At 43.1% G+C, this 14443-nt stretch overlaps 1 protein-coding gene across 2 annotated transcripts in view; it reads left to right on the top strand.

Annotated features, from left to right (window-relative positions):
- Positions 1–8667, top strand: part of GEMIN5 (gem nuclear organelle associated protein 5) — a 197877-nt gene extending 189210 nt beyond the window's left edge. For both annotated transcript variants that reach the window (XM_082256099.1, XM_082256098.1), the window contains exon 29: positions 8279–8667. In XM_082256099.1, the coding sequence (XP_082112225.1) occupies positions 8279–8467 (189 nt within the window). In that variant the 3' untranslated portion in view covers positions 8468–8667. The remainder of the gene's footprint in view (positions 1–8278) is intronic.
- Positions 8668–14443: the final 5776 nt, after the last annotated feature.

Below are 14443 nucleotides of genomic sequence, written 5' to 3'. Positions count from 1 at the left end.
TTAAAAAATTTAAAATCGCACAGGTAATCAAATACCACCAAAAGAAATCTCTATTTGTGGGAAAAAAAAGGACATAAATTTAATTTGGGTACAGCGTCGAACGACCGCGCAATTGTCCGTTAAAGTAACGCAGTGCCGAATCGCAAAATATAGCCTGGTCAGGAATGGGGTAAAATCTTCTGGTCTTAAAGCGGTTAAAAATACGCTCATTGAGAATTTTTTTGTCAGACATGTAGCTAAATACATTTTGGCCTAAATATATGACAAAAATTGAATATATTGGATATTTTTTAACTGTCAAAGTAGAAAATGTCAATTTTTTCGCAAAATTTTCGCTCTTTTTTTTTTTTAATTAATATTGCAAAAAATGAAAAGCGCAGAGGTGATCAAATACAACCAAAAGGAAGCTCTCTTTTGTGGGAAAAAAAGGACGTAAATTTTGTTTGGGTACAGGGTTGCATGACCGCGCAATTGTCAGTTAAAGTCGCGCAGTGCCAAGTTGCAAAAAGTGGCCGGGACATTAAGCAGGAAAATCCTCCGGTGGTAAAGGGGTTCATGGCATGGCGATCTGTGCTCTGACAGTGATTTTTGAAAATATTCCTTAGCCCTTGTCCATCACAGAATCTGAGAGCCTGAAGATCACGAGCATCCAATATTTAGTTTTGTCCTTGTCCCCTGCACAAACAGAGATTTCTCCAGATTTTCTGAATCTTTTAATGATGATATGTACTGTAAATTATATATTTAAAGTCTGCAATTTTATGTTGAGAAATATTATTTTAAAATTGTTTGTCAATTTTTAGATGTAGCTTTTCACAGATTGGTGAACCTCTGCCTGTCTTTTCTTCTGAGACACTCTGGCTCTCTAGAATGCCCTTTTTATACCCAATCATGTTACTGACCCGTTGCCAATTAACCGAATTAGTTGCAAAATGTCCTTTCAGCTCTTCCTGGTTAGTACCGCTAATGGGCCATACACGCTATAAGATTTTCTGAAGACTTTTTCCTTTAGACTTACCAAAACCATATAATATGAGGTCAAACATAAACACTTTCAATTTGTATGCAATCTGGCAGGCCCTTGCACTACATAGAAAAGGTAAATCTGAAGGAAATCTAACCACAAAAGTTGGATAGTGTGTATCCAGCTTTACTTTGCCAGTTTTTTTTAGCCATCGTCAACTTCAAAATTAACTTATTTTTTTTCTTAAAATGGTATATTTTCTCTGTTTAAATATTTGATACATTTTCTATTGTAAAAAAATTATAGGTTTATGAGATTTGCAAATCATTGCATTCGGTTTTAAATAGATTTTTTGCGCAGCGTCCCAACTTTTTTGGAATTGGGGTTGTATTCTTGGTACTGAATTCCTGTATGTATTTCTGAACATCAGCTGCTATGACTTTTTGGTGCTCATTGTACCTATATACATGCATGTATTTCTATTGGTTGAAATTAACAGTGGAGGAAATATGTATGCTGTATTCTGCTTTGTGCAATATGACATACATAAATATTTTTATCTGTTGTATAACTGAATATACTATATGCCGAATACAACTTTATAGGTAAAGCATTTTTGTTATGTGGTGTGCTTACTCTATATGCTCACATTTATAGAAGAATCTGTTACACAGACCTATTCCGACTGCTAGGAGGCAACCCCTGGCCCATACCTGCTGTCTCTGGTTCCTCGATTTCATTCTGCTTCTCAGTCACTAGCTTTAAAGAGGAAGTAAAGTCAAAAAAAAAATCAGAGAAAAAAAAAGCCCTGTAAAGAGAAAGGCATAATGAGCTAGTATGCATCGCATACTAGCTCATTATGTAGTACTTACCTTAAAACGAAGCCCCCGCCGTGCCGCCACCTCAGCGACAGGACGGCGACATGTCCTGCCGTCCCTCTTCCGGGTTCGCGTCCTCCGGCCATCTGATTGGCCGGAGGCGCGATTACATCACTCCCGCGCATGCGCGCGGGAGCCGCCGTTCACGGCACTGAGCTCTGAAGGAACGGCACGGGTGGCCGTTCCCTCAGAGCGCCTGCGCCTATGACGTCATCGGCAGTTTGCGCTGTAAATATCTCCTAAACGGTGCAAGTTTGGGAGATATTTATAGCACCTATAGGTAAGCCTTAATATAGGCTTACCTATAGGTAAAAGTTATACAAGAGGGTTTACAACCTCTTTAAAGGCATGGCTGTTAAAGCCCAATTCTTAAGAGATTGGGGTCTCCAAGTCTGTAATTCTTTTCTTGCTAAAAGCAAGAAAAGCCACTTCCAGAAAGGTCAATTATTGTACCTGGAAATCCTTCTTTGGTGTGTGTGAACACAGACCCTTAACTCCCAGAGATTCTACAGCCAGGACTTGACCAGAACTTGGGACTTAGGCACTCTAGAAGGACAGATTTCGGCCTTGTCCATTCTTTTTTTTTTTTTAAAAAAAAAAAATCTGTGGCTGCACTCTCTTGTCAAAACCTTTTTTCATGTGTAGCGCAGATCGGGCACCCCCTTACAGCACCTTACGGCACCCACTTACAGATTCCTTTGTGACCGCAATATAGTTCTCCTTGCCCTAAAGGAAACCACCCTTTGAACCCATCAGGGATATCCCCTTAGATGAACTCTCTTGCAAACTAACCTTTTTGGTTGCTATCACATCTGTCAGTTGTTTCTCTGAGATAGCAGCTCTCTTGTTAGGAAGTAATTTGTTATTTTTGTTTTTTTTATTGGTTAAACTAGATGGACTTGTGTATTTTTTTCAGCCAGACTAACTATGTATGTAACAATGACAAAGAAGTCCTAAACCAAAAACAATCCTTTTTTTCCTAATGTGATAGCTGTCAGCTGCTCTTCATTGCCCGAGCCTTCAGAGTCCACCTACTGCTTCTGTCAGGAATATAGACTCCCTATTCATCCTATCTTTAGAAATTTGCAAGGGATATTCTGCTTCAAAATCCACCATCACTCTATGGATAAGACAACTGATCATTAGAGCTTATATTCTAAAGCCGGGGTCTCCAAACGTATTATTATTATTTTTTTTTTTTTTTAAGCAAAAGATACATTTTTTTTTTTTTTTTTAAGCAAAAGATACATTTTTTTTTTTTTAAAGTTAAAGGAGAGATTTGGGGTCTTTTTGATCCCCAGATCTTTCCCTAAAGAGGACCTGTCAGCCTTATTTCTTTTACAAGGGATATTTACTTTACTTGTATTAGGAATAAAAGTCATGAAAAATAAAAAAATTAAAGGGACAGTGAAATAATAAATAAATAAGAAAAAAACGAATTTAAAACGCTCCCCCATCGCTCCGTGGTCATGTGCTTAATGCATACCTAGGTCGCGCACACGTATGTAAATTGTGTTCGCACCAAACGTGAAGTATTGCCGGTAACATTGGAGCGAGAGCCATTATTCTAGTGCTTGACCTCCTCTGTAACTCTAAACAGGTAACCTGTAAACCTTTTTAAAGCGTCGCCTACAGAGATTTCTCTTGCATCCTCTGACAGTCGCCGCCCACTCATACAGTCTTCACTACTGGGTATTGGTCTTATCCACAGGAGTAAGCTAGGCAGAAGATTTTGTTAGAAACATTCACAAAAACTTTGCATAGACACACCTACAGGGGGCTGTCCCTCTGGTCCAATACCCTGCTAGCAGTATTCCCAATTCAGTTTGTCTTTTGCCTAGTTAGGAGTAGGCAGGCTTCCCTTGGCTGGGGCTGCAGTCTCAGCCTTTTCTTCTTCTTCTTAATTTTTATTTCTGCAAAGTGATTTTTCTTTACACTTATAGCTTTTTATTTGTTCCTGCGCTTAGTTAGTCAGACTTCGGAAGACTACAGTGTTTGCGGAGCTGGCAATCGCACTGGTTGTCCTAGAGCCTTACGGAATCCCAGCCTGCCGTCGAGCGTTAGCAGGCTATGCGTACGCCCAGGCCTCGCAAACGACCTGTCCCTGTCCTCAGGGACAAAGCCTGCAAAGTGGCTACTTCGCTGGGATGTCTCAACTGCGGTACGCCACGTGTTGCTAGCGTCTTGTTCAGCTGACGGCACCCCCACCCAGAGTGGGAGGCTTCCTGTCACAGAGCGGTACCCACGTTTTCGCTGGACCGGTGAGTACCATGCTACCCCTCTGTTTATGGCATTTTCTGTCGGGGGGTGTATGTGGGGCCTGTTATGGGGATGGCAGTCTATGTGGAGTCTGTAAATTTCCCCCTCATGTCTGTCAGTATGTTTCCCGTGTGTCCCTTCACAGTCCCTGCTGGGCCGCTATAGCGGTTCTGCCGCGGTGTGGGGGGGTTGCGGGGGTCCCGGAGTCCCTTGTGATGCTTTTGTAACGTTTTGGGGGTACAGACATGTTTGTGGGGGCCGCATCGGTGTAAAACCGCAGGGCCCCCATTTCAGGTGTGGGCAGGCTGTTTGGCCTCATTGTGAGGGCAGCAGCCATTATCTGTAATGCCTTGGCGCCCTTTTGGGCGCCATCTTTATTGTGGGCAATGTGTTTCCTCATGTGCTCGGCGGCCATTTTCTCGGAGCCTTCCCCATAGACTTACATTGGCAACCATTTTCTTGTGGCTCAGACCTTTGTTCGGCCTCTAGTGGCGTGACATAATTTCCTCTTTCCAAGCACACAGATCGAGCTGGCAGCGTGGGTACAGTATAGACACACTTCTGGGGGCTTTTTTGCTATTTTTTCTGGTTTATATCTCTGCTGGCAGTTATCTTTCAGTGCTTAGTAGCACAGGCTAGTCACTCTTTGCAGTGCATTGCGGTGAGAACCGCCGCTATCGCCGATTTTAAAGGGCCAGCGCCATTTAATCTCTAAGTGTTTCTGATGGAGTCCCAGAATAGCAAATTCCCCCCAGCTCTGGTGGAAGGTTCAGGTACTCCTGATTCCTCTGCAATAGTCTCACTTACTGCTGCACTTACGACTTGAGCGTCCAAAGTGGATCTGTTGATGTCTGAGCGGGCTTCTAAGAAAAGGCCCAGGCTTTCTCAATCTTCTGATTCGGCGCTAGATATGGTTGCCACGGACAGTGTACCACCTGAGGGGTCTCAGTCCTCTGTCGGATGGGGGGGAGGAGGAGGTGAAGGATTCCCCCTCCGGGTCGGCCAGAAAACGCGCTGCAATGTCTGCGCTCATTAGCTCTGTTAAAGACACGCTACATTTAGAAGATGAGCCCCACCTGCCGGATAAGCGGTCTTCCTTTGGGACCCGCAAAACCCAGAAGTCGGTTCAGGTGTTTCCCGGTCCCGCTGAGTTTCACGAAACGGTGAACGAACAATGGCAAAATGTAAAGTGCAATTTACTGGTGCCTAAGCGGTTTTAGTACCGTTATCCCTTTGCGTCTCCGGTGGATTCACGCTGGACTGTGGCCCCTAAGGTGGACCATACGGTGTCCAGGTTAAATAAAGCCACTCTGATGCCCGCGGAGGATTCTCCGGTGTTTAAGGACCCGGCGGATAGGCGGGTGGAGTCTCTTACCCACCACTCCTATCTGGTGGCAGGTTCCTTGATGAAACCCGTGTTCGCCTCAGTAATGATCTCTCAGGCTGTGGTGGAGTGGACTAAGGTGCTAAGACGCACCCTTGTGGCTGATTCCGCCCCTCCTGCTACTCTGGAGATGGTGGACCAAATTATTCAGGCTGTTTTATACCTGTGTGACGCGGCCTTGGATGAGGCCCCTTTAGTCTCACGCTTATCTGCAGTCGCAGTGACGATCCGTTGCATCGTGTGGTTGAAAAGCTGGTCGGCCGACCAGTCTTCCAAGAAGACGGTGTCTGACAGCCCTTATGCAGGGAATCGCCTTTTTGGGGACTCCCTGGACGAATTGGTGAAGGGGTTCACTGGGGGTAAAAGCACACTGCTTCCCCAGGTGTCCAGGGGCAAGTCTTTCCGCGGTAAGCGGGGCCCTTCCTTTAAACTTAACCAGGGGTCCTTTCGTACCTTCAAGGCACAAGACAAGGGCAAATCCTTCAAGGCCTCTGGTGGCTGAGAAGAAGCCTTGGGCGGGCTAGTCAAATGCCGCCCACACTGGCACGGCGGCCCTCACCGGTTTCAGGGGTGGGGGGGACGTCTGCGCTGTTTTCCCGAACCTTGGCTGGCCAAGATTCAGGACAGATGGGTTCAGGAACTCATTCGGTCAGGGTACAAGATCGAATTTCGATTGCGCCCAGCAGACAGATTCTTTCCCTAAAATCTTCATTTGACCCCCAGATCCTATCCAAGATCTCCAACGGGCGGTTCAGGATCTCCTCGCCCAGGGGGTGATCGTTCCAGTGCCACATCGGGACAAGTTTCAGGGTTTTTCCTCAAATCTGTTCACGGTGCCAAGAAAGGAGGGCAAGGTGCGTTCAATTCTGGACCTAATGTTTCTGAACAGCCTCGTGCGGGTTCAAAAGCTCCGCATGGAATCCCTCAGATCGGTGGTGGCCTCCCTGAGTCCAGGAGATTTCCTGGCTTCCATCGACCTCAAGGATGCGTATTTACACATCCCCATCTACGTAGGTCATCAGAGGTACCTCCGATTCGCAATCGCGGAGGAGCACTATCAGTTCGTGGCGTTGCCTTTCGGTCTCGCTTAGGCTCCAAGGGTGTTTACCAAAGTGTTGGCTCCTGTTCTGGCCCTGTTGCGGGCGCATGGGGATTGCAATCCTTGGGTATCTGGACGATCTCCTGTTAAGGTCGAGTTCCAGTGCCACTCTGTTGCACGACCTGTCAACCACGGTTCAGATGCTCCAAGAGTTAGGGTGGACCATCAATTTTCAGAAGTCGACATTGTCTCCTTCTGTTCGCCTCCCTTACCTGGGGACTCCGCCCAGGCAAAAGTCTTCCTGCCGGAGGACAAACTCCGGACTCTGCAGAACGAGGTCAGGTCCCTCGGTAAGTTCTTACAAAAATTCTATTTTTTAAGTGCCGTAATTTGCCGACATTCGGCGAGCAAACGCAATTTTAAAGCGTGACATGTTTGGTATCTATTTACTCAGCGTAACATCTTTTATATTTTACAAAAAATTTGGGATATATATTGTTTGGTTTTTTCTTCAAACTCAATGTGTATTTTTTCCCAAAAAATTGTGTTTATAAAGCTGCTGCACAAATTACCTTGTCACATAAATTGCAACAATCACCATTGTCTGTTAAAAAAAATAAAAATATATATATATATATATATATATATATATATATATATATATATATATATATATAATGTTTGGGGGGTTATAAGTAATTTTCTAGTAAAAAAAACTGATTTAAATTTGTAACAAAGTGCCAGAAAAGGCCTGGTCTTCAAGTGGTTAAGCATGGAGATGTGGATGGATGGGTGAATTTGCTTTTGAATATTAAAATGAACTAAATGGCAGTTTTGGTTTGTGGTCAGATACAGTGCAGTTCAGCTTTAAAGTGGTTCTAAAGCCTAAACATTTTTTACCTTAATGCCTTCCCACTCTCTCAGGCTTTGCTGAGGCAGTGGGAGACATTGGCTTCAGCTGTTGTCAGTCAAATCCTTTGACGAGGAATCAGGGGCAGGGCCAAAACACCTTGTCTTGTGTCTATCTACACAGGCAGCATGACTCAGGAGCGAGCCTGCAGGTGTGCAACCATAGGAAGCGGCTTTCTATGGTGGCAGACCAAGGAGAAGAGGAGCCAGGAGCGCTGGCAGGGGACCCCAGAAGTGGAGGATCAGAGCCGCACTGCAATTCTGTTGAACAGAGCGGGTTGAGTATAACACGTTTTTATTTAAAAAAAAAGTAGAAAAAATAGACTTTACAATCAATTTAAAGCAGATTTCTGCCCATGAGAAAATTAAAAGTCAGCAGCTACAAGTACTGTAGCTGCTGACTTTTAAATAGTAGAACTTACCTGTCCAGGGAGCCCACAATGTCTGCACCCTAAACAGATTTTCGTATCGGCTCTTGGGTGCTGCCTTTCCCTACTGCGCATGAGCAAAGCGCGCTGCACTTTGTAATTGGCCCGGCGGCGGAGGAAAAAGGAGAGGGCAGAACTTCAGAGGGACAGAGCCATGGCACTGTCTCCCAGAAGTGGGGAAGGGTACCTGTCAAAAACAGGTACCTGTTTCCCCCCCCCCCCCCCCTGAAAGGTGCCAAATGTGACACTGGAGGGGGGGGGGGGGCATGTAAGCGGAGTTCCACTTTTAAGATTGGTAAACTGCATTATATTACATTTTTGTTCTTGGCTTAGATGAACTATAAGCCTAATTACAAACTGGTTTTATTTTCAGGCTCATAATTGTATGTGTTATAGTTGCCATCTTTTCCCTCACAGGTCCTGCCATTTCCAGATGTACTGGAGAGCTGTCTGGTGCTACTTCATTTTCCTTCTTTAAAACTGACCTCTGAGTTACAAGCCCAAGCAATAGGACTCCTACAGAGACACAGCTCAGGGTCACCTGATCACTACAAAGTGGCCAGCAAGTTCCTATCATCACCGTCCTCATCATCCTCATCATCATAAAGACCAAGGCCTACAGCCTAGATCAGGGCTGTCCTCCGCTTCCAGCTCTGCAATAACCGCCACACTAGTGCCATTGGCCAACAGCTGCCTTCATTTCTACCAGAAGCTGCAAAATGCTATTATAAACCAATACTCCCTGGACCTATTATCAACATCTGAGCTGAAGGCTATCTATGTTGTTCTTTGCAACTAATCAGATTCTCCCTCCCCTTCTCGCAGTGTATTGAAAGGAAGAATCTAGTTACAATGGGCAACACAGAAACTCTGAGCCAATTCTTTCCTGGTAAAGTATTGATAAATGATGCCCAATGGGTGCATGGGATCCACATTCTTGAAAGCTGGACTGTGCATTAGCTTATTTCTGTAGATATCTGGCTCCTGCGATCTGCCAGCTCTGCTGTTTGCACTGCAGTATAATGCCAAGGAAAATGCTTTGCATTGCTGTTTTGTAGCCATGTTTGTTTTTGTACTTTGGTTTTGTAATGTGAGGACATAAACCCCACATGGTATGTGAAGTTTTTTTGGTATATTTAAATTACACCTGTCATGTGGAAAATACATACTGGCAATTGCTAACCTTATAAAAATGCTGGCTGCCTGGCTGTTATACTTACTGGCTTTAGTACTTTATCTCAATTACCTAGAAAAAGTATGCAGATTAGCAGAGTGAAGATGGAAGTCCTTATCTGAGGGTTGAATGGCGGTCAGGTAGCTAGCATTTTAAGCAGGAGAGGTTGACAATGGCAGCCTCTGTTTCTCTTGTATAGATTTCCGTTCCTTTGAATGTACCCACCATTCATAGACCTCCATTTATTTAGACATCAGAATGCAGCCAGTCAAGACAACTTACTCCATTTTGTATAGTTTTTAGTGGTTTCTAATGAAATGATTGATTGAGATGGGCCTCCAATGTCGAATGGCTGAAAGAAAGCAACCAGTCATATTCCAGATGCCATTTGATTAGAACAGATAGAGAATTCAAGGAAGGATAGAATTGGTTGTTAACACAGAATGCCCAGTACTGTGAATTGTGTTACCCCTGATGTTGGCTTTGTATTATGGACCATGGTTGATTTTCGTGATACTACCTTGTACAAAATGGCTGACACCATGGAGTATTCACCTTAAAAATACTCAAAGTGCAGATTGAGGGTGGACACTAACCTGAAGCTTTGAGCCTGTACTGCATTTTAAATGTGCCACTGTGCATTGTGGTGCGCTGCATGGTCAAAAAGAAGCAGAAGCGGTTTATTTAAGTGAGGTATGTTGTCAGCCCATTCAGAATGATTAGATTGTCTTAAGTTAATGCACCACACAAGTGTGAATGGGCCCTTAATATGGACCAATGCCCCACTTTAGAGTGCTGGAACAAAGCTGATTTCAGTGATGTGTCTAAAAATGACCAGTCAAGACAGGACACAACTGCTAGAAGATCACAGGGCCTGGGCACATGATGCCTACATATTGTGCATTAGGGTGTGTGGAATTAACACTGTGCACCAACACTAACGCATGTACACAACTGCACTGTGGGTGCATTGCATGCTACTGTAATAGTTATCTGAGTGCCATTCAGAGTTAAAGTATATTTAAAGCCAAAGCATTTTCATTTTGGATAGAGTAGGGTAGGTTTCCTTCTGTGTCTCATTGAGATTCATTTCACTACTTGTCCTGTTCATTCACCAGGCAGTGGGGGGATATCTTTCTTTCTTAGGGATATCTCTTAAACGTTGTCATGGGAAGAAGATTGTCCTTCTATTCCTATTCTGGTTGTAACTACTAATTTTGGATTTAGCCTGGTCTTCATTCTCACTTAAATTGGTGCGAAGGGCAGTAGGATGCAGTGGATCTCTCTAACGGGACACAGACAGCAATAAATAACTAATCGCAAAATTCATAAATGTAATATGTACAAAACCTCCAATTCATAAACTGAAATCCCAAATAAATAAACAACACACAATCGCATAAAATGATACCAAATAAGAAAACAAAAATGGGTGAATAAAGTCCCAACAATACATTTTGTAAAAGTCCACAAAGTGTAAACATATTACTAAACACCCAAAGGATCTTTAAAAGTTGTGCCAGAGTCGTCACCAATAGTGGCAAAATTCAGGCTTACCAAACATATATGACTACCTAATTAAAAATAAATCATAAATTACATATTAGATGGTATTAGTGTCTTTTGTGTCTCTTTACTCCTCCACAGAATTAGCAGGCACCCAATTTAACCTGCATCACTTCTTCAGTCAACAACCGCATAAACTCAGAGAAAAGATAGAGGCAGACGTTCCATATAGTGTTAAATCGTCAAGTACATTTTATTAGAATATTGCACTTGCATGTATCTATGAGCAATTGCACAATGAAAAAATACAGTCCAGCTGGAAAACAGATAATTACTAGTTACACAATAATGTCAGGAAATGGGTTCTCCATACGCGTTTCGTCATATAGGACGTCTTCTGGAGCATGGGGGCCATTGCTCTATATATATAAATAGCTAAACCAAGCCTCGTTTTGGATGAGAAAGGTCACATTAACATCTAACCATAATTATTAAGGGGACACGCTTTTTTTGTTTTCACATTTGGTGCATTTTTATATGATTGTGTGTTTTTTTAATATTTGGGATTTCAATTTATAAGTTAGAGATTTTATACATATTTATTACATTTATGAATTCAATTTAATAGCTCAACACTGGTTTTGCACTTTACTATGGATAATATCTCCTATTGTGTTGCAGCTTTTTTTCACAATTTTTTTTGCACTAGCCTGGTACTCTTCTTTCTAGAATAAATACCTAATCATGACAACAAAGAAGAAGCTGGATTAGAGTCAGTGAAATTGTCACTGGGCATGCTGGCTTCAGTTCAGCAGTACTCCAAAAAATGAAAACTCTCCCCAAGAACAAGGAAAGAAACCCCAGTTTTGAATCCATATACATGAAATCCAATGAGAGTGCCAAATAAACTTTCAAGAGCCTAAGGTTAAAATTGATCCATATCAGAAAAAAAGCCAAAATGTGTTGTTTTTTTCTGCTATAAATTAATGTTATCATTAAAAACCTTGGACTCTTGGATGCTTATTTGACACGCTCACTGGATGATATGTATGAGCAATAAAAAAAAAAATGACCAAAGTTTTCACCCTTCCCCACTCTATTCATTTACTAAAAACAAAGGTTTTTTTGTAAAAACAAGGAAAAAAGTACATTGTTCTAATGCGAAGATGTGAATGGGCTCAGAGGGACTTTGATGGTGTGGATCTGTAGGTCATACAGATGGTCATTTTGAACAGAAATCTTACCTCTGTCTGAATTGTTCTTTCTGGAGTTTGTTTATTGCAGTCATTACTTTATTGTAACAAAAAATTGTATATATTGTAATTTAGAGCTGCCAGAATCTCATAATTTCATCGAGGATATGTGTACAGTGTATGTCTGCTGTAATATTTTTCTTTCATTTGCTAATACTAAGGTTACTTAAACCTGCTCTTTTTTTATTCTACTAGATCATAAAAATAAGTGTGTTTGCACTTTGTACAACAGTGCTATTTCTCATTTGCTGTCGTTGGTTACCTTTTCTAGGAGACAAAAACGTAAATTTGGAGGACTTCCAGTTGAGCCCTCCTTGTGGTCTGTCCAGGTTAGGTGTCAGCCCCCATGTAGCAACACAGGACCAAAGACAGTATTAATTTGCAAGGTGCTGTATTTCTTAACCACCATTTTTATTTTAGGCTGCATTCACACTTGAGCGTAGCGTTTTCGCGCGCTTTTTACTGCGATTTTCAGGCGTTTTTGGAGGCAGGCATTGACATCTATCAAAAACGCTGGTAATCAGCCCAAAAAGAAGCTCATGTACTTTTTTTTTCAGCTACAGGCATTTTGCTTCAGGTGTTAAAACTCTCAGATGTGAACAGGGGCCATTTAAATGAATGGGGTTTTACTTGTTGGGCGCTTTTGGAACGTTTTTTTGAGCGTTTTTGGAGCTGAAAAACGCTCAAAAACGCCCAGGTGTGAATGGAGCCTTAGTGTTTATGCCAACGTTGATTTGGCTGGTTGCTAGGGTAGCAACCTATCTTAATCTTACAGGACAAAGGCATGCACCATGATTTATAGACATGTACCTGCAGGTGATTAGATGCAGCAAAGTTGTAGAGGACATGTCCCCCAGGTGCCTCCCCTGTAAACCTGCCCCACTCCATGAGCCCTCAGATTTGAGCTACTGTCTGAAGGTGATGAATATTTTCTTCATCATCATGGAGAAAATGACCCTACGGTTACAGTGAATGTAAAGCATTACATACACCCAGTGGAGAGACTGGCTTCAGGTGATACACAGATATTAAATTAATCCTCCTACACAAGTTGTACCTATTTATCTGCAGTCTTCTCTACATCCATTCAAAGTGCAGAATTTATAAAGCTTGTCTGAACTGTAGGAAAATAGGGACTGGAGAGCTGAAGTTACACTCTGCAGAGCTTAATGAGGAGAGCTCCGAGAGCTAATGGGAGGGAAGGGACACCCCCCCTTCCCACAGGAGCTGGAGTTCCTCCAATTGCCTTTTTACTCTTGGTGTCAGGAAAACTTAAAGTTTCATGCTGATAGCAGAGGAACACAGCAACAAACAAAAATGACACTTTGTGATCCTAATTGAGACAAGTACACGCTATGGAGTGATTTGCTTTGTTCATATTTCATGTCTGAGGTATAAACCACTTTAACTTGTTAATTATTTTTATTTTTTGCACTTGGGGCAACATGTTGAGCAAGCCCCAGGGTGCTATACAGGTCCTGGGTTGTGGTCTGTATCTATGGCACCCAGCCCCTTAAAATCCCTTTGGGGGTATGCCTACTGTGAAGCACTGGACAGGTAAGACAGTGTCACCTTCTATCCCTGACCATTACTGTGAAAACGTGCTATGTTTTGATTGTATTCACCTCGCAATGTAAACATTTCAAACTTGATGCGAAAACTCAGCGACGTAGAACTCAGGTGGATGACCAAGAGCTAGTTTCTCACAAAAGTGAGTACACCCCTCACATTTTTGTAAATATTTTATTATATCTTTTCATGTGACAACGCTGAAGAAATTACACTTTGCTACAATGTAAAAAAGTGAGTGTACAGCTTGTAAAACAGTGTAAATTTGCTCTCCCTCCAAAATAACTTAACACGCAGTCATTAATGTCTAAGCAACAACAATATCTCTCCTGCGCTCGAGTGGTATGCGGGAAGGTGAATCTTCTAGGCGGTTTTATGACACAAATGAAGTGGTCTTGCTGCCCCCCTCAGGACCAAGGGTATCCAAAAGGCACTACAAGAAAACAACAAGAGAAGGGCGCACTGACCTTGTGCATTACCACTTAAAAGTTTATTAATATCAAAGAAGGGTAGAGTACAATATACTCACAAACGCAGCATATAAACAAGCATATAGGAAATGGGCACCGCTCGCTTCCAGGACACTTCTCTACTGCTGGATAGCGTGATGGCGTCCTCAAAACCTGATGTGGCTTACGCGTTTCGAGGGAGGACCCTCTTCCTCAGAGCCAAAATCGCCACTGACCCACCATGCACTCCTAGGAAGTTTTATATAGCCAGTGGGCACCACCCTGCCCCTGCCCTGGGAGGGGCAGAAGGTCAGGGACAGGTGTAGGATAAAACAAACTGGGTTGCGTGTCCCAATGGTCAGGTGCATGCAATAGATGATGTTGGGCCGGAGAGTGATGGGTGAATGCCGCTGTCAGCCCCCCTTTTGGGGGTGCCCATACCTGGATGCTGCGGGGAGTCCCCTCCTGGTGTCTGGCCTTTTCTCTGGGGTCCCAGGTCCCTGCAGCGCCGCCATTTTGCTGTGAATTCTGTATTCACGGCTTCGGCTTCCATGTTTATGTAGTCCAGCGGCCAGGTTTTTGGTTGGGCTGCAATTTTCTTGTAGTCTGAGTGCGGTGATGTGCTGCGGGG

Source organism: Pelophylax lessonae, assembly GCF_965119305.1.
Source record: "Pelophylax lessonae genome assembly, chromosome: 4".
Taxonomy (NCBI): domain Eukaryota; kingdom Metazoa; phylum Chordata; class Amphibia; order Anura; family Ranidae; genus Pelophylax; species Pelophylax lessonae.
Note: the sequence above shows the minus strand (reverse complement) of the source record. Positions and strands in the feature narration are given on the sequence as shown.